Source organism: Labrus bergylta, chromosome 20 (assembly GCF_963930695.1).
Source record: "Labrus bergylta chromosome 20, fLabBer1.1, whole genome shotgun sequence".
NCBI lineage: Eukaryota > Metazoa > Chordata > Actinopteri > Labriformes > Labridae > Labrus > Labrus bergylta.
In genome coordinates this window covers 10,427,932-10,446,627 of record NC_089214.1, presented here as the reverse complement: position 1 = coordinate 10,446,627, position 18,696 = coordinate 10,427,932, and the positions used below count along the sequence as shown (strand labels likewise).

Below are 18,696 nucleotides of genomic sequence, written 5' to 3'. Positions count from 1 at the left end.
CATACAGTAGTCATACTGTTAGGATACGTTATGGATCGATTCCCAAGGAAACTAGGTCACAGGTTTTCTTGCTCATTAGGAGCTATTGTCTTCACCTGTGATGTTCTCCCTCACCTGACGGCTGATGACAATCAGCTGGGCTGGGAGGTTATATAGGGGAGTGGAGGTCTATTTGCTCCGTTGGCTGTGTGTGTCAGGAGAGTCAACACCATCAGTTGGCTTTCTGTGTTTTTGTTTTGAATGAAGATCCCAGATGTGTGTGGGTTCTGAAAATGTATTTTTATTTTTAGCCATTTTGTGACTCCTTCCATTACCCCTTCCTTCTTTGACTTCCTCTTAACTTTTGTTTTGTTTTGGTGTAGTGTTTAGTTAGTTCCCCAACTCGCAACCTCTGTCATTCAGATTTAGTTAATGGGGGGAATGTAACTGATTCAAAAACTGGGTAAAATACAATTCTTAGTTTCTATTACTGAATCAGAAGTCTTGTCGGGTCTATGTGGTGTTGCACATGTGACCTCAGGTGTTGGGCTTGACATTCTTAAAATGTTGCTCCCACTTTGTTGGCCTCATAGAAGTCTTAAGCCGCAAACTGCTGATGTAATGCTGCAGAAATACCTCCCAGCTGTGATGACAAGCCTCAGCAGTGACTCATCTACTTTAAATATCCAGCACAGCCAGTCATTTATATCTGAAATTCTCTATAATCATTTTAATAAAGAACACATTTTCCGTTTAATTTTTGCTTTATTGAAATGTTTTCCAAAACCTGTAGTTAGTTTTTCTTCTCTAAAAGGTTTGACAGAGTAAATGATACTTTAACTCATTTCCAGTGACTGCTGAACAGAATACAGTTGTAATATACATAAATATACTGTTATTGTTAAGCAAAAGTGGGATTTAGTTCTATTTCTCCACTTTAGGTATAAACGCAGTAAAATGATGTTAAAGGTATTTACAGTTTATGCTGTTTTTATACTTCAGCGTTTCATATTTCATGTTATAAAATCTGGACTGGAGATAACGCTGCTGGCCGTTAACGTCCTTCATTATAAGCATGGAGAAGTGACCGTTAAGTCTCTACTCGGCCTTTTCCTTGCTGGGATCTGCTGCTGGCTGAGCGGCAGAGGGGGTTGCAGTCGTAGCTGCAGCGCTTGTGGCGGCCGTTGGAGGAAGAGGATCAGGGTCATCGATAAGGGCCTGTCTCCTCTCTCTCTCCTTGATCACTTGAATCAGGCAGTAGGTCACAAACATGGCGATGATGGTGGTAAAAGGAAAGCCTGGAAAAAACAAAAAAAAAAATGTTAATTAAGCTTGAAGAATAAATATCCTCTTCAAAATAAGAGCAACAAAGTCACCTTTGAGAAGCAGACGTTTGGCGACCAACTTGGCAAAATCCAAATTGTTCAATGCCAGGATGTTGTAGAGAACAATGCACCAGAAGTTGAAGGTATTAAAAATGGCTCTGATACGTCTGGACATTGCTTCCGACATCGCCATCTGGAAAATAAACATTTTTTAACATGGAAAAAAGAGCATTTTATGAACCAATTATCTCTGCTCTTAAACTGAAATGTAACCCAGTGCCAACCTCAAAAGAAGCAAAGGGCTCCATGGAGAAGACCTTGGCAGCCCAAAGCTCAAAGTTGAGGCCGAAACAGTTGAAGAAAGCCCAGATGAGCACCACCTTGCAGGGTCCCAGCCACACGATGGTGACTCCGAAGGTGCACAGTGTCGCAATCAGCTCCTCCACCACATTCTCATGTTTTCCACCCAGGTAATCGTACACATACCTGCAGAAAACAACACTGCATTCAGCATTTCAATTTGACGAAATCGAGAAAAAAAAAAAAAATTCTCGTAATTCTGAGATGCTGACTTGCACAACCACTCGTTGATCCCTCTGTCAAAATGACTGCAAAGGAGAAAGAAACAGAGGTTTAGTTTGAAATATTTGGAATCATTTTGCCAAATTTTGTCAAGTTGTGAAAACGCAACTCACGTCTCGGCAAACACGTAGAGCAGAGTGATGCATTTTGGTGGCTTTGGAGGGTCCAGATGATCCAATCTGGATATGGTGTTAATGACTCCAAACATGACGGCTGCTTTCACCCAGTCATACACCAGGTTAAAGTAAGCCAGGCCCACTAGAAACAAAGCAGTCCCATCAGTCATTAAGGAGCAATACGCAGAAGGTAGAATATTATGTGAAACAATAAATGTGGGTAGTTTTATGGAGGGGGCACAGACCCAGAGCCCAGTCGGAGACGTGCTTCAGAAGCTTCATGTCAGAGGGGATGGTGAGGATGTACATGAAGTGGAAGAGGACGTCCACTACAAGGATGACTCCCAGATAAATCAAGCACTGAACATTGATGTTCCACATCTCCCGCTCTTTCCTGGTCAGGTCAGACTTGTTGGCCTGCAGGGGGCAGCAGACGCCAAGTCACCAAATCAAAAACCTCTGCCGTGCTTTGATGCATTTCAGGAAGAAAACTTTGACTGTGAATGAGGATGCAGTGTTTATGTGATCATGATGGATGATGTAGGCCGACTGAGTCTATCTTGTACATGAAAATTGACAGATACAAGTATTTTGATACTCTTTCATTTTGATCTATTGTTGTCATTATGGCTTGTTCTTGCAAATGATGAAAATGATATCCATCCATTCAGTTGTTCATTTAATTTGTCTTTTTTTTCTCTTTTTATTACTGGTTGGATTAACCCCTTCAGGCCACACTGTACTGAAATCAATTGGGGAAATTCTCTGGTTGCCCTGGTATTAAACCAAAGTCATATGCAAAACACTTTGATCATGACACTCAAACAGGTGCTTTGTTTTTAAGGACTTTGACTCACTGCTCATGACTGCCCAGGGCGATAAAATCACAACACTGGCTGAGCTGGGGGATCCAATCTTCATTACACTTACCTGAACATAAAACTTGTCGAAGGTCATGATGGGTCCAAAATAGAAGAAGGGGAGGTAGAAGTTGTACTTGAGCAGCTCCAGGATGTTGTAGTTTCCATCTTTCCTCTCGCAGTTCTCCAGAGCAAAGCTCATACAGCGCATTATGGTGAAGCCACACCCTCCATAGTAGAGAACATGACGCAGCTCGAAGTCCCCATCCACAAAACCCGCCTACATGGAGAGGAATTGGTCAAATAAAACACAAGCGAATTTGGACATTTGACAACAAATATCTGTGTTTTGTAGCTTCTTATTTTTTCTAGTGGCATACCTGCCAGGACACGAAGGGTTCACACTTGAACGTAGCGAGTGTGCAAAGACCTGTGACGAAGCAAAGCCAGCGTATTTTCACTAAGGAGATGCTGTAGAGCAGGATACAGTGAGACAGCATGAGGGTAACGTAGGTCCAGCCCATACTGGTCCACACAGCCAGCAGCCCGTACACCATGTACACCAACGACCTGTACTGTGGGAGAGAAAGTGAGTGTAACCACATGATGCAACCGAAAGATACAACAGAGTCAAGCTCGTGACTGCACTGTAGGGGTAATAATGGATTTGAAGTGTCTAAAAATGTAAATTCTGGTTGGCGTTTTTTGTTTTGGATTTTGAAAATTTAAAAAAGAAATCAGAGAATCGAAAAAGACCAAGTACTTTGAGTTTTCTGTTGTATCACTACACTGATTTACACAAGTCTGTACTGTACATTTCCTCATTTGTATTTTTAAAATATATTTCTGGGACATTTCAAGCCCTTATTGGCGGAACATAAGAGATGGATGGGGAATATTTGGGAGAGAGTGGTGGAAGACATGCAGTAGATATCGAGGGTCAGACTCAAACCCAGGAGGGCTGTGAGGACTGTAGATTCTGATTCATCGCTGAGTTCTAACTGGAGTCCCACATTTCCTCATACATAAATACTCAGTTGAAACTGAGTTGTAAAACAACTTTGCATTTAACACTATACGTCACATCCCTCCCTTTCACACCACATTCACACACTGTTCGCAGACACTGCTACATTAAGTACCCAACTGCCCATTACTCCATTCACACACATTCACACAGCGCCTGCATGGCAGCGTGAACAATTTTGGCGTTCAGTGTCTTGCCCAAGGATACCACGACATGTGGCAATAGTTAGGGATCGAACCACAAGACTTCTGATTGAAAGTGGACCAACCCTCCTACTGAGGGAGGGTTAATAGAATTAAATATTTGTTTACTCATTGCTTTATTAATATAATTTTATAGGCCTACAATATAAGCTAATGGAATGATATAGATGGTCGATGTGCAGCTGATTAAAGTGATATATTTTGTAAGATAGTTTTAATGTTCATAGATTTCAGCTTTATCTGTAATTGGCTAGTTTTAAAAATACATTCACCAACTTTAAAGTTTCCAATCGTGCTTTGATGATCGTGCTATTTTATGGTTGATGAATCAACCATAAAATAATTATCTAGATATAATTATGTGACACTTTGTATGGGGACATTTTTCATGATAAGAAATTGAAATCACACTCATTCTGAATAAAGGAATTTGACTTGAAACCAAGTATTTATTCTAACAACTAAAGATCTGAGTACCATTGTGTGGTAATTTTTTGAAAGATCCTCAACAGAATTAATGTCAGTCTTTAGTTTCACAGGTTCTTAAAACACGTCTCGACAATGCGGCATAATAACTTCTGATAATCAAATAATCAGTTTTACTCTCCTCAACATTTCTACTTATGTGGCTCTCTATCATGATAATTCTTATTGCCTTCTAACCTCACTAAAAGAGCTTTAGCAAACAATTCACATGAAGTGCGAAACATTCTCAGGTCAACAGTTTGGAACAGAGCATGAAACTCTGCTGACACTTGACATGTGGTTCACTGGTGTTAACCAGATTAACTGGCACAAGTGATTGTGCTCTGTGGAGCTTTGTTTTCATTTGTTGTCTCTTCTATTCTTGTTCTTTTAGCCGTCTGACTCTCCCTCTGTCTTCGTCCCTCCACCTGGTCCCATTCATCATCTAATGTTTGTCTAACGATATAAAAAGCTGCTGTGCAATGTTGTAAAAATAAATAGTGACAAAGAGGATTTAAAATGTCACCCCGACATAGAGAGAATTCAAACTGTATTGTATCTTTCCCCCCCATTCAAAAGAGGTCGAGTGATTTGCTCTGATCATGAAACCGGAGTGTTACTACACTCCTGCTGCGTTGGTTAATCGATTCATCCATCAGACAATCACCTGCGGAGCCAGCATTGAGCAGATCTTAGCGAAGAGCACGTGACCCGAGAGAGCAAACAGGATGTGATCTCTGTAGGTGGAGAACCACATCATCCACTCTGAATCAGCCGTATCCTGCAAAAAACAGAACCAGAAGAATAGAAAATTAGAAAAGGTTTAACGGCAGTAACAAAATGTCTTCAACTATACACTTTTCCTCACCATCTTCCTCCCAAAGTAGTACCATCCTGGCTTCACGCTGGTTTTAAACGTCTTTCTGTTTGCGCTGGCTGAGAGCAGGACAAAGAAAAATACAAAGACATGTTCAAATCTTCAGTAAAACGTTCTTGTCCCTGAAGGCAGATGTGAAACGTTTGTTTTAACTTACAGTATGCAGGGCCAACTGAGGACCTATTTTCTTCCTCTGCTCTGTGATATTAATACTGACACCTGATCTGATCTGCGTGGTCTGCATAGCTCTAACTCCTCACCCTCACACAGTCACACTGCACCTATATGTGAACTGCACATTGTGTTGTGTGTATGTGACCAAAACCCCACACTGGTTCACATTAAGGCCTCTTTTTTAATTTTTATAGATACTGCACTGAGCTCTGTAGAAATAAAACATTACCTGGAGGGTTTTGTGTTTGCATGCCTGTGTCTGGAAGATAACTTCTTCTATCTGAGCAGCATATGTATGCATGTATGTGCAGCTTGTAAAAAAAATGTGCATGATATTGTCATTTACTGTCATTGTTATCTTAAAGAAGCTTGAATCTGGCGTTTGAGAAAATAAATTTGCTTCCACTGTGGGATTGGTCATCTTCTACATTTGGTCATGGGAAGAATTCACTTCATAATGAAAAAATAATACATTTGCATGGAAGATAAATGTGTTCAGATAAACATATATGTATGTACAGTATATCAGCATGTGATGCTTATAAATAGAAAAAACAAATGCAAATTAGATAATTGTCTTGCAATATATCAATCATCCCAGAATCGCTGTGTCATGATATTATTGTTACTGTGGGCCATATATTACTTTTATTTTTGATAGTTATCCTGCTTTTTCCACCCTTATTCAAGAAACAACCAATCAGCATGTTTAATATTCACCATCATGTAAAGTTTAAATCCTGTAATTTTCACATCCACAAAATACATTTGACATGTGATGCAAGGAAAAGGATCAAAGAAATCAGTTATCATCTAAAGAGCACATATTTTACATGTTTGTTGGTATACGGATTAGATTGAGTTTTAGATTAGAGAACTTTATTAATCCCCAGAGGTTGCAACCTGGTTAATTCATTCACACAACAATCAATATCGACAGAACAATCACCATACACAAGTGAATTAATAACAAACACCATTGAAACATCATTTACAGCCATGAATCAGAGCCACAACGAACAATGTTCATTAAAATCTCTGACTGCTGCTGGAAAAAAGGACCTTCTAAGTGGTTCAGTAGAACACTATAAGGCATCACTAGTCGCTCCCTGAAGGAGCCTCAGAGTCCATTAAAACACTGTGCAAAGGGTGGCCTTCAACAGATTGTGACTCCACCAGAATCAACCTGAGCCACAATGTGTGTTGACTGATGCCAATGAGAGCTTAAAAAATACATGTTTAATATGATTTAAAAAACGCAAAACATGATTGCACATATAACTTTGCTGTGTTTGCCCTCTTCGTTGGGTTTATAGACAATAAGAAAATCAAAGACTAATAAATCAGATTAAGAAGTTTTCACTTTCAAGTGTTTGAATGTGAGACTCAAAAAATAGCAAATAATTAAATTAACCTCAAAAGAATGACAGTGTAGTATTCTTTCCATCTGTGTTTCAGTATAACAAAAATAGGGTGTGTGCTTTCTCATACTTACAACTGGACACCTCAAAGATCCAGCTAGCAGCCCAGAACATGGCCAGACCCAGCACGGTGTTGTAGAAGTAGACCTCATACCTGGGAAGAGCAGCTTTGATCCCCATGGTCACTGAGACAGGAAGAGCTGTGCAAGCTCCTAGAAACACAGACAACTTCACGTTGTATTTGTACAACTCAAAAAACAGGTTTAACTTGTGGAGTGACACCAATGATGTGACAGCACTCCAGGGCGTCCTAATCTCTCCAACAAAATTGTGATGGTTCACACAGTGGTCAATCTGTTCATTACCCCGATCATATCGCTCATTCTGACCTTATCAACACACTGTGCGGTACTCGGGCAGCAGCTGGAAGCATAAAACTAAAGGAGAAAGTGCTACCATTCCTTTTCAATGTTTGTATGAGAAACATTTATTCCGACTAACTAAAAATAGACAATTGTGCTTGTCAATCAATCTTTATTTAGATCTCTATCATGTTTCAAGTCACATACCTTCACCGACACATTATTATTAGAAATGAAAGTAGCAAAGAACAAATACTTCTATTTAGGACTTTGAACCCAAGTTTTTCATTTCTAGGAAAAAAACTGTATCCTTTCTCCATCATATTTCCGAGAGATTGTGCATAAAAACAACATTTTAAATATTAATCTGCATATTTCACATTAGGAAAGAACGCAAATGGTGAAAGAGGAAGTATCAATAATACTCTGTAAAAATGTATCCCTTTCAAAGTAAATATTCTTCTACTTATAATTGTACTGAAGAAACAGGCTAGTTTACACAGTAAAACGTCAAAGGAAAAGTATTGATATGTTTTATGACCCCTGTCATATTATAGTCCCAGTTTATTGATGCATTATCATCTAGGGATACTTTTGCATAGAAGTAAGCTAAAGCGCTTAAAGAACAGTTGAGTGTTTGACAGTACATACTTTATAAACTTTATTACATCCCAGCACTGCCCTGTACTACCCGTACTACCTCGACCATGTCCAACACTATTGTAAAACTCCTCATTCACACAAACCTTTATTGTCTCAACAATGTATTTAACATCGTCTTACCAAAGAACAAATGAATGCCAAACCTTATCTTAGGTGTATGCTTTACTTGAAAGAAAGTAGGCTAGTGTCTAAATATGTAAATATTCGGTTACTGCTGCATTCAAAATGGTACTTAATAGAATTAAATATTCGTTTACTCATTGCTTTATCAATATAATTGTATAGGCCTACAATATAAGCTAAGGGAATGATATAGATGGTCAGCTGATTAAATTGATGTATTTTGTAAGATAGTTTTCATGTTTCATTGGCTCTTCATAGATTTCAGCTTTATCTGTAAATTATAAGCCTATCTGTCAAATAAAGAGGTGTAAGTGTGATATTTTAACTATGTCGTCCTAGTGCAGTAGACCAAAACTACAATGGTAAAAGTGAAGTGAAGTGAAGTTTATCACAACTGTAGCCTACTTAAGAGCATAAAAGCAATAAATGCACCTGAGCTTTGAACACTTCCACTTTAGTACACACTATATTTAGGCACCTTTTCATTCACCCATTGAATTATGCTAAATGTCGATCCCCGTGACATAAAACGCGGCTTACTTTTCTAACATCAAAGCCTTTTTAAAGTAGGTTACTAATCATCACGTGTCCCTTTAAAATGATTGGTTGTTAAGCCTTTGAAGTAAGCATCATTGATTTACCGTTATCTGCTTGACTTTGTTGTGATTATCGAGTAAAGGGACAGAGAAAATGAGCACATTTTCCACACTGATAAGAGGAAAAGACATTAACACAGTACAGCTGCGTGCTATTTATAACCTCACAACTTCTCTCCTTGTCTCATTCATTAGTTCTCATCCATTATAACAGCCTGTTTAACCTTTTAAAGCTGATTAAAAAAAAAAAAACACATTCAAATCGGTGTTTGAGGTCTAAAAGTAATGATGTAAGGGCTATTTATCTAGCTGCCTTTAAATGTTTGCCTGTTTTCTCGACAGTGTCCCGGGTGAGATGCCTGTTGTTAAAATGCCACTCCGCTCGTGCACTTCAGCGTGTCCTCTGCACCACCTGTTGTGATACTGACCTTGAATGCAGCAGTTGAAGCTCCAAGAAAATCCCGATGAAATGCCACTTTTTTTTTTTTTTTCTTTGTTCAAACGGATATTTGAAAACGTGAAATTACATTTAGATAAATGTCAAAACTTTATCATCTGCTGGGCGTGTACAGCAGGGTGGGCTGTGGGTCCCTCTGACTCCCTGTCAGGGAGCTGCCACCGGTTTAAAAGGTGACATGATGTATTTATACTTTGACCACTGAGACACAGTGGGCGGAACAAGAGAGCTGTAAAGTCTTTGTAACACACTGTAAGACATCCAATACAGGGGTATTATCTTTACTTTTTAATTATATCAGCCACCACCCTGAGATGCAAAAATGATACCTAAACACACTTACTGCGGATGTAAAGTAGGTAATACATCTGCAAAATATCTTTATTTGGGCTAATTGCAGTCAATGTATGCATGAATGACCCCTTAAAAAGAATGTACATTTCATTGTCCTTACAGGATTTGTCCTTGCTTTTGTATTTCTTTTTAACATCTTGTTAAAAAAAAAAGAGACCTCTGAACTCTTTTCTCTTGTTGCTATTTTCCATATTCATAGTTGCCAGATCTGTTTTGGGAGGGTCAAAGCCTGTTGTTATTTTGAGCTGTAGCCAACAAACATCCATGGCTCTCTCTCTCTCTCTCTCTCTCTCTCTCTCACACACATTCTACAATAAGCTGTGAAACAACATGCAGTGCCGTCTAGTGACAGCAACACAAAATACAATGTCGTGAAAGCTCCAACTAATTTGCCCTATTTTGATGTCCACGCCCATGGGCAGGACTCCATGATTGTGTTAAATAACACCTGAACCTGCACCTGAGCAAGAGCCCGGTCGATGTGAACGCACATAGCAAATAAATAAGTACATATTTGGGAGCCATAGTGTTGCAAGTCGTTGTTTGAATCATAACTAGTATTTTTTTGACTTTTTCATGAAATGCAACATGGTCATACAGCCGAGAAATTGTCAGAGGTTTATCGCTGTAAAAAGAACTGAATCGTATTTTTTGCAAAGAATATCCAATGCACAATGTATGAGTATTGTCTATGAAACTCAAGTCCATTCATGGCTGTTTGTTTCTCCTGCTGTTACACCAACAGTGCTTCACATCCATAGGGAGCTAACAGTTGCTCAGGTGACAGTATTACTGCCTGAGGGTGGAGGCCACAGAAGACTGTGTTAGCCTCATTAGCATGTTTGTGACTGTTTGAGTTTTCCTACAGTCTAAGTGAAATCTCAATCATACCATCATAAACAACTTGCAATGAAAGAAACCGCTTTATTTCTGTATGTAAAAATGTATTACAATTACAATACTTAATAACTTTATATTGTAAAAAACGACTATTTTGGAATGGAAAATCTTCATTGGAAACACGGTCCGTGTGCAGAGAGTAGATGAGCCGTAGTTCCTTCACTCTTTCTTGCTGCTCTCCTGTCCTTCAAAGATGGGGTATTTCTTCTCCACCTCAGGCCACGTCAGAATCCCGTTAGCCAGATCTCGAACGACCCCTGGCAGCTCAAGGACCTGAAAAATATTTTTATATATTTAGAACAAAAAAAAAAATCAACAAACACAAAACGGTCCGAGCCTTAGATTCTGAGCTGCAGTAATTTGGCTCTTTCTACCTCGACCCTGATCTGCCTCATGGAGTCTCGGTCTCTCAGCGTGGCTGTTTGAGGCGTCTTCTTCACTGTGTCGAAGTCGATGGTGATTCCAAACGCCACCCCGATCTCATCGGACCTGGCGTAGCGCCTCCCGATGGATCCTGAAGAGTCGTCCACTTTGTGGGACACGCCGTTTTTAGTCATTGCTTCAGCTTGAAGAAGAAAAAAAGACAACAAATGAGGAACCACATTACAAAATCATCTTTAGGAACATTGACATAGACTTGCCTAAGCTTTAGCAATTTGGAAAATATGGTTTATATTCTTCTTGCCACCATGCTAGTTAACCAGCTAGCTTACTTTTACATGACAACAACTGTAGTAGTAAACCCTCCCTATTAAAGAAATAGTCCAGCAAATAACGCACCAATAACAGAGCTGTTTTAGAATTGCACTTCTCATTTACACAGATTAAGAAATAATATAAAAAATGTTAAAAAGAGGTTTTGGTAATTTTGCATGATAACCAAGCTAGCATTTTTAACACTGTTTCCAGTCTTCATGCTAAGCTTCATAGTTAACAGTCAGAGATAGGAGTGGTTTAATTATAATACCAATAAGTAATAAAACGTTTCCCAGAATCTACTTTAATGAAAATATAACTGAATTATATTTAAGTATTCAAGCTAACTTCAGACTCACATAACTGCTGGACAAATGGCACAAACTCCTGGTTTTGGCTCAGGGGAAGGATGGAGCATTTGTATGGAGCTACAGTGGGAGGGAAGCTGAAATACTGGATAAGAAAACAAACAAAGGAAAATTAAAACACATCGAACAAGCATATGATTCTCTCTGTGTTCTCTCTCTTTTTATTTTTTTTACAGCCTTCTCACCGTCCTCTGTTCATCCCCTTGCCGGATGAGGAACGAGTGCTCGAAGATAGAGTACATGATCCTGCCGATGCCAAAGGACGGCTCGATTACATTGGGAACAATCTCCTCCACTGTGGGAAAAACGAGAGGGTTATTTTCCCACATTAAAAAGTCACAGTGTAAGCTAGCAGGCAGGTCTGGTGTCAGCTCTTACCATGCAGAGTTTTCTGGAACCTCTTCACACTGACCATGTCTTTGGTCAGTTTAAATGTCCTGCCCTCTGTCTCAATGCTGAACTCCCTACAGACAGAAACACAACAAAATCACAGGTTTTACTTGGAATATGAATACACAAAAAAAACGTAGTGAAAATACAGAGTGGTTTTTCGCTCAGTGGTGATCACTGCAGTGTTCAATCACCCTTTTTCATTGAGAAGCTTCTCCTGATCGGTGACGTAGCATTCGTCACAGACGGCCAGGTAATCCAGAACAAGCTTTGCATCCTTTTTGTAGGTTGTTCCGATGGGTCCTCTTTTGGGATCAAACTGGACGACATTCACAACTTTGTGTGGAAAAGTTAAGGAGTAAAACAGGAATCTAGTTTGCCAGAGTGTCAAACGGTGATGTATATGTGACTTTCCAGTTGAGTGAACATCTTGTCTTCATTCTATATCTTTTCCACAACTGTAGGATAATTGTATTTGAGGGATCAACAAAGTAAATGTGTGTGTATACCAATCTTAAAGATATTGGCCTATATATATATATCAGTATCTGATTTTTTTTCCATCCCTAATATCAGTAACTGTATCTGCCCCCCAAAAACCCATATTGTTCAGGTCCTAGTATCTTCACATGAACCAATAATTGCAAAATTGCTGTATCATGATTTTATCGGTATAATGGGCCACATGGTTTATTATATCAGACGGTGATTAACTCTCTGATTCACACGCCTATTAAGCAACAGGACAGCTGTTGTCTTCATTCAAACTGTTAAAAAAATATATATATATCGACACAAAAAGCAAGCAACAAATGATTCAAATGATGCATTGCCTAAAGATTTCCCCTCCAGCATATTGGACGACAACACAAATATATTTAATAATAATCAAAAAGACATTTTAAACTGGAAACAAGATTTTTCCTTTAATACTCAGAAAGTCTCTTTCACAAGTGTGAGTGACCAGGAGGGTTCAAAGATCAAGACCCACTTTAGAAAGTTGCATATTCAAACCAAGAACAATTCCCTACATTGTTTTGTTTTCCCAAATTTCAGATTGAATGTGAGTACAGAGAGACAGAGAAACTTGCTCTCTTTAACAGATGAAGGTGAATTCTGTACAGCTGAGGTCAAACATTCGGGAGTTGTGACGAAAAGCAGAACACATTTCTGAGTGAAGGGAGACTTTTAAGATTTTAAACAGCTAACTCTCCCTACTCCTGGTGGAAATTTCCCAATAGTAGACAAAGCAGTGGACAAACTTGTTTTTTTTTTGTGTCCATGAATGACATAACCAGAAATGACATATTCTAGCATGCATGTTTTCATTGCTACCTGCTCAAAAGGATATGGGTTCTTTCAGGGCTTTTTCAGCCACTAGAGGGACCCTGGTGGCTCTGGAGTGACAAGACAGGTCATAGCAGGCGCGATCAGCACAGCCCACAATCTCTATCCAGCCCTGAGGGAGAGAAACCAACTTGTCCTGACTCCTCTTTCAACTTTGAATCATCTCAGTCTGTATTTGTGAATAAAGGAGAAAAAAGGCTTACATAGGAGGTTTTGGACTCGGCATCCCAACAGTCACATGCGTAGTGAGCCATCTCATTCTCCATGTGCTGACGGAAACGCACTTTATCTTTGGACAGGCCCACTTTGGTGAGGTAGAGGTAGATTCTTCCAATGAAGTAACCCAGCACTGAATTGTTTATCACTCCCTGTAGCAAAAGAAAGACATTTCAAGATATATTCATGATGAAGGTTCAAGAAATACATCAGTAAGGATCACTTTTGTAATATTTAGTCATGTAAAAAGGTATTAAAGGTATTATATGCAACAGTTTAAACACTATTATTACAAATATCAAATATAAACTACATATAGATGACTACTGACTTCTTCTAAAAAGAGTGAAGTCAAAGTCCCTCTGGGCTTTTTGTTCTCAGCTCTGTGTTCATGCTGACGGGACGGCGGTTCCTTCAGTTTGTTTATGTTTCTCTCGGAGGCTCAAACATGTTTTATTTACGTTTACCCAACCCTGTCCAACCGTTAGCCCTAACACCACGAGGGAAAAGAGAGATGGCCCCGCCCACTCAGGGATGCTGTTCGTAGGGTCTAAATTTGTGGGGTTTCATCACAAAGGTACAATTCAAGAAAAACCAACGGACAGTCCAAACCAGAGAAAATAATTTGTTTTGTTATGAAATACTTCAAAGATATAAGAACCGAATTGAGCTGTATATCTGAGTGGAGGTCAGTGGTAGAAACAGCTGCACATGGTCGTAACACTGAGGGAAGGGTGAGGGAGGAGGGGAAGCGGTGCACTGAGGGACAGCTTTGTTTTTTGGACATCTGCTGGACATCTACTCTTAAAGTTATTTTCTATTCTTTAAAAGTAATATAGGACGTTATTACAATGAATGATCCTGAAAAAAAATCAAATGACAGTAACATATTCATTTCCAAACTATTGGTACCACAGATTCCTTTTTTATATTTAAATATTTTTATTAAAATGCCTAATCAATCTAACACATAATATTCCTTATCCTTATCTGTGCTAAGATAATAAACAAAAAAATAATTAAAACTTAATTTCTGTTAGTTTAATTCATAAACAAATTTCCTGTTCAAGCTGCAAAACATTATGCTGTATAATCACAACCGTTCGCTAAAAAGACATTTTTGATAACACACTTTTAATGTTGTGAAGTTCAAAATAACGTCCTTCATTTCTCCCCCTCGATATGGCATTAAAGGTTCATATAACTGAGTGAGGGTTTTAACTTTGAACAAGAACTCAGCATCAGTCCAGACGTCTTTCCAGAACTGATATTAAATACACTCATAGTGTACCATAAGAAGTCAAGTAAATGATATCCAACCTGCTCCACAGCATCCCCCAGCCTCATGATCTGTGCAGACTGCCCACTGGTCTGAGCCTTGGAGGAGAACAACATGATCTCCAGGTCCGCGACGTTTGAGAATTTTGGGTGCACCTTGTCGTTTGGGTCCACAAAGTGCTCGATCTCAGCCATGGTGAACTCCCTGCAAGCAGTTGAAATGTAAATCTCACTGTATTGTTGTCCTGTGTAGAACATGCAGTTAATTTAAAATGAAACAGTTGGAGTGTCTGAATACCTGACACGGATGAGGCCAGAGCGAGGAGAGATCTCGTTCCTGAAGGAGTTACCGATCTGAGCGGCCCCAAAGGGAAGTCTTCCCTGGTTAAACTCCAGTAGGCGTTTGAAATTGAGGAACATTCCCTGAGCTGTTTCAGGCCTCAGATACCTGCATAGAGATAAACATTTAACACAACTTTAATACATCAAACATTTTATTAAATATAAAACACTTGAGACCAATGTTTGCTTGACGGATCAGTACCCGGGGGTGTTCCCGCCTGGTCCGATGGACGTCTTGAACATCAGGTTGAAGGAGATGGGAGCTGTGAGGTCATTTCCTGTCGAGGGAGACTTGACGTTGTATTTCACAAACAGATCTGATAGCTCCTGCTGGGTGTAGTTGTCCATCTAGAGGAGAAAGAAAACATCAGAAAATGATCTCTATACAAGCATTTATCCCCGTATCCAGCCTCTTCAGATATGATGTCACGTGCTTTGACTGAGTGTCAAACTCTCACCTGAGTGATGACATCTTCCATCTCAGTCACCTTCTCTGCCGCACATTTCTCATCAGACATCAGTTTTTTCAAGTGAGCTGTGAGGAAACAAACAGCCCGTTAGACAGCTGTTACAGTGATACAAACAAACAAATAGACTCTGTGTGACAGTTCCGATCACAAAAATGTAAGCATTATCATTTTTATTGTGTGAGGGCTCGTTCTTTATAGTCCTTGAAATTGTTTGCTTTGTCCAAAAAAAGAACCAGACGGGTAGTTTAACAATGAATCTACATTAAAAGGCTGGAAAAGGCAGCTCAAAACAAATAGAAATTGGCAAATATTCACCAAGCAGCAGCATCATAAATGAATATCTTTTTTTTTTTTAAAAGCCACAGTCTTTGGAGAATGATCTTTGAATTGATTCTGTCTTCGTCTGGAACATTATACCTTCATATGACCACTCGTGTGTTTTTAAAGCACACAGTCAGATTGAAGTCTGACGACCAGAAATCAAAAATGTAAAAAAAAAATAAGAAAAAAAAACGGAAGTGGATATAGAAAAACTATTTTGTGACTTTTTTTTAATCTTGATTTTATGTATTACTACTAATGAGTGACAACAGTGATCATTTCCTTTTTTTAAACTATGGAGTAAAGGCATCAGCACGTCAGCACTTTCATCTTCCTCTCCTAATGTGTCTCTACACGGTGTAAAATGAACTTATGTCACTATACATATTACATACTCAGCATGTACATGAGTGCACATACACACTCTGGAATAAGGAACACCTGAAAAACCAGTCACCCATGACTCCTGAACTCCTGCCCCGCCCCCCATCCCCATTTAACTACAACTCCCTGAGGAGGTGCAACCAGTAAGGCAGGAAACAACCTGCACACAAGCTGATCTGCAGAGACGTATTTCAAAAGAGGGAAAATATCCCCAAAATCTAGATGTGTTGAAATGTATTTATCAAGGGTTATTCTAATGTATGCAATGCACGATACAAGTACACAATGAATAGTAATAATAAACTTTAGGTGTGAAATCTGACACCTTTCTAGGAATTAAGGTACATAATGGAAAGCTCAAGGGAGGTGCTGAACACGGTGGGGCTCATTTAAATCCTTTAAAAGACAAAATGCTGGAGGACGAAGTCACCTTTGAGGAGGTGATCAGCGCGGTAGCATTCCCCCGTCTTGGCATCTTTCACCATGTAGTCAGCGAATTTATCCACATGGCCGGACGTCCTGCAGGGAGACAGCAGCTTTACCGACGAATCTCATTCGACTTATATTTGCATTTCTTCAGTGAGGAAAAGTTGGGATGAAGAATCTCAAACAACTGTTACTCTTACTCTTAAGTTTTTTGGCACCTACTTGAGAACAGGCTCTGGAGTCAGCATAGTGCAGTCGATCTCCAGTATCTGCTCCTCATGGATGAAGTGTTGCCTCCACACCTGCAGGATGTTGTTTTTCAGGGCACAACCCACAGGGCCGAAGTCATACAGGCCACTCACACCTGAGAAACAAACCAGTCAGTGAGGAGTCTGTGCATTGAAATAATAGTTTGTGATCTCTATGAATTCAACTACAGTGTCTTTTTTTTTTTTTTTTTTTTTTACCTCCATAAATGGCAAAGGCCTGATCGTAGAAGAACCTCCTCTTCAAGGTGTCCTCCATCTTCACTCTGTCCACTGTGTCATCTTTAGGCTGCAGAGCGAGCTCCTACACATGTGAGGGTCAATGAGTACAGGTCAATATGACGCATATAGAAAGTGGAACCAAAAGATTTCCTCTGCTGTGTGACTTCGACCTTTGCTTCAAGGATCTTCTTTCTGGCTTTCAGTTCCGAGATAGCTTTGCTCATCTCCTGCTCTGTGGCGCCTTTTTCCTTCAACTGATGCACCAGATCACCCTGAGGAGGAATATCATCAGACATATTCTCACACAACACCATACCAGTTAACATAATCACTTCTTCATATTGAGTTTGTAATTATTGTACTTCGAAATCCTTTTTTATTTATTGCATACATATTGCATACATATCCCTTAATAAATAAATAATTATATATATTTATAAAGTTTAACTAAGAGATAACAGTAGGTTTTGTATTGTTGAATCTGTATATTACACATCAGACGGTTTGAAACCGGCTGCACACTGTAGCCGGACGACGATCAGATATTTCTTAAAGATTGTGACACTTGTTTCAATCATGATGAACACAAGCTGAGCAGCTCTTTGCATGCTATTTGTAAAATGTTAACTTGATGCAACAATTCAAATCGGTGGTGTTACTTCTGCGTCTAAGTGACTCTTTTAGGATCTAGACGCAGACACATTTGCAAATAAGCTCTCTTTGAATGTTTATCGCAATGTGCACCCTCTAAAAGTGCTGTAACTCTCCAGTCACCATGAAATCGTTCAAAGTATCTGCGGTGCTGTACACTGTCCAGCTTTGCTTTCTCTGCAGGTGTGTAACTTGTACCTCACCTGTTGCCTCACAGCCTCCCTCAAAGGCGCCAGTGCTTCTTCCATGTCGACACGTATTCAAGCTCCTTACAGCGCTCCTACCGCAGCCAGACGAGGATCTGTTTTAGAAGACTGTGCACTTCTGGTTTTGTTTAAGAGCTGTTTCTTTTCTTCAAGAGGAGGAGAAACAAGGGGAAGAAGGGGAGGCGCGTGTCTCTGTACATACTGCATTGTACGCTGCTCTGAAACCAGGGCTTTTAGTTGCATCATCCAGGAAACGCACACTAAACTTTTATTCTACTGGGGCTCCTAGGGGTGTTGGCCTTTCTATAGAGACTGAACATGTCCCTTATCAAAACATGGTTCTGGGTTAACAATGAGTTTTTGGGACCCCTGTGACCCCTCTCACTCCTACTTGTGTAAACATCAGACAACAGAACTTCAACAGAGACCCGGTTATTTATCATAAGACTGGATTTGGACACATGGCAGTTGCAAGAAAATGATGCAAAACAAACTTAATGGAGTAAAGGCTACAATGAATGGACCCTGAGGCTCGTCATACTTCCTGTATGTAATATAAAGGCTTAACCTTTCTTTAAAAAATGTATTTATTCACCTTTACAGTCATATGCCAATTACCCACTTACCAA

The 18,696-nt window shown here is 39.5% G+C and overlaps 2 protein-coding genes across 2 annotated transcripts; both read right to left on the bottom strand.

Annotated features, from left to right (window-relative positions):
- Nucleotides 1-724: 724 nt before the first annotated feature.
- On the bottom strand, nucleotides 725-9,400 carry hhatlb (hedgehog acyltransferase like, b). The gene is made up of 12 exons (XM_020646285.3): nucleotides 9,202-9,400; nucleotides 7,104-7,241; nucleotides 5,426-5,493; nucleotides 5,225-5,338; nucleotides 3,243-3,437; nucleotides 2,933-3,142; nucleotides 2,248-2,419; nucleotides 2,000-2,144; nucleotides 1,877-1,912; nucleotides 1,589-1,790; nucleotides 1,356-1,497; nucleotides 725-1,277 (listed from the first exon to the last, which is right to left on the bottom strand). The coding sequence occupies exons 2-12, from the start codon at nucleotides 7,207-7,209 to the stop codon at nucleotides 1,078-1,080; spliced, it is 1,590 nt and encodes a 529-aa protein (XP_020501941.2). The 5' UTR covers nucleotides 7,210-7,241; nucleotides 9,202-9,400; the 3' UTR covers nucleotides 725-1,077.
- Nucleotides 9,401-10,488: 1,088 nt separating this feature from the next.
- On the bottom strand, nucleotides 10,489-18,228 carry LOC109992991 (glycine--tRNA ligase). The gene is made up of 17 exons (XM_065948589.1): nucleotides 18,065-18,228; nucleotides 17,381-17,482; nucleotides 17,190-17,292; nucleotides 16,945-17,086; nucleotides 16,727-16,815; nucleotides 15,580-15,656; nucleotides 15,324-15,469; nucleotides 15,078-15,227; nucleotides 14,822-14,984; nucleotides 13,489-13,653; nucleotides 13,291-13,397; nucleotides 12,133-12,279; nucleotides 11,927-12,012; nucleotides 11,734-11,843; nucleotides 11,540-11,633; nucleotides 10,859-11,049; nucleotides 10,489-10,757 (listed from the first exon to the last, which is right to left on the bottom strand). Exons 1-17 carry the CDS (start codon nucleotides 18,107-18,109, stop codon nucleotides 10,644-10,646), a joined length of 2,031 nt encoding a protein of 676 aa, XP_065804661.1. The 5' UTR covers nucleotides 18,110-18,228; the 3' UTR covers nucleotides 10,489-10,643.
- Between the last annotated feature and the right edge of the window lie 468 nt (nucleotides 18,229-18,696).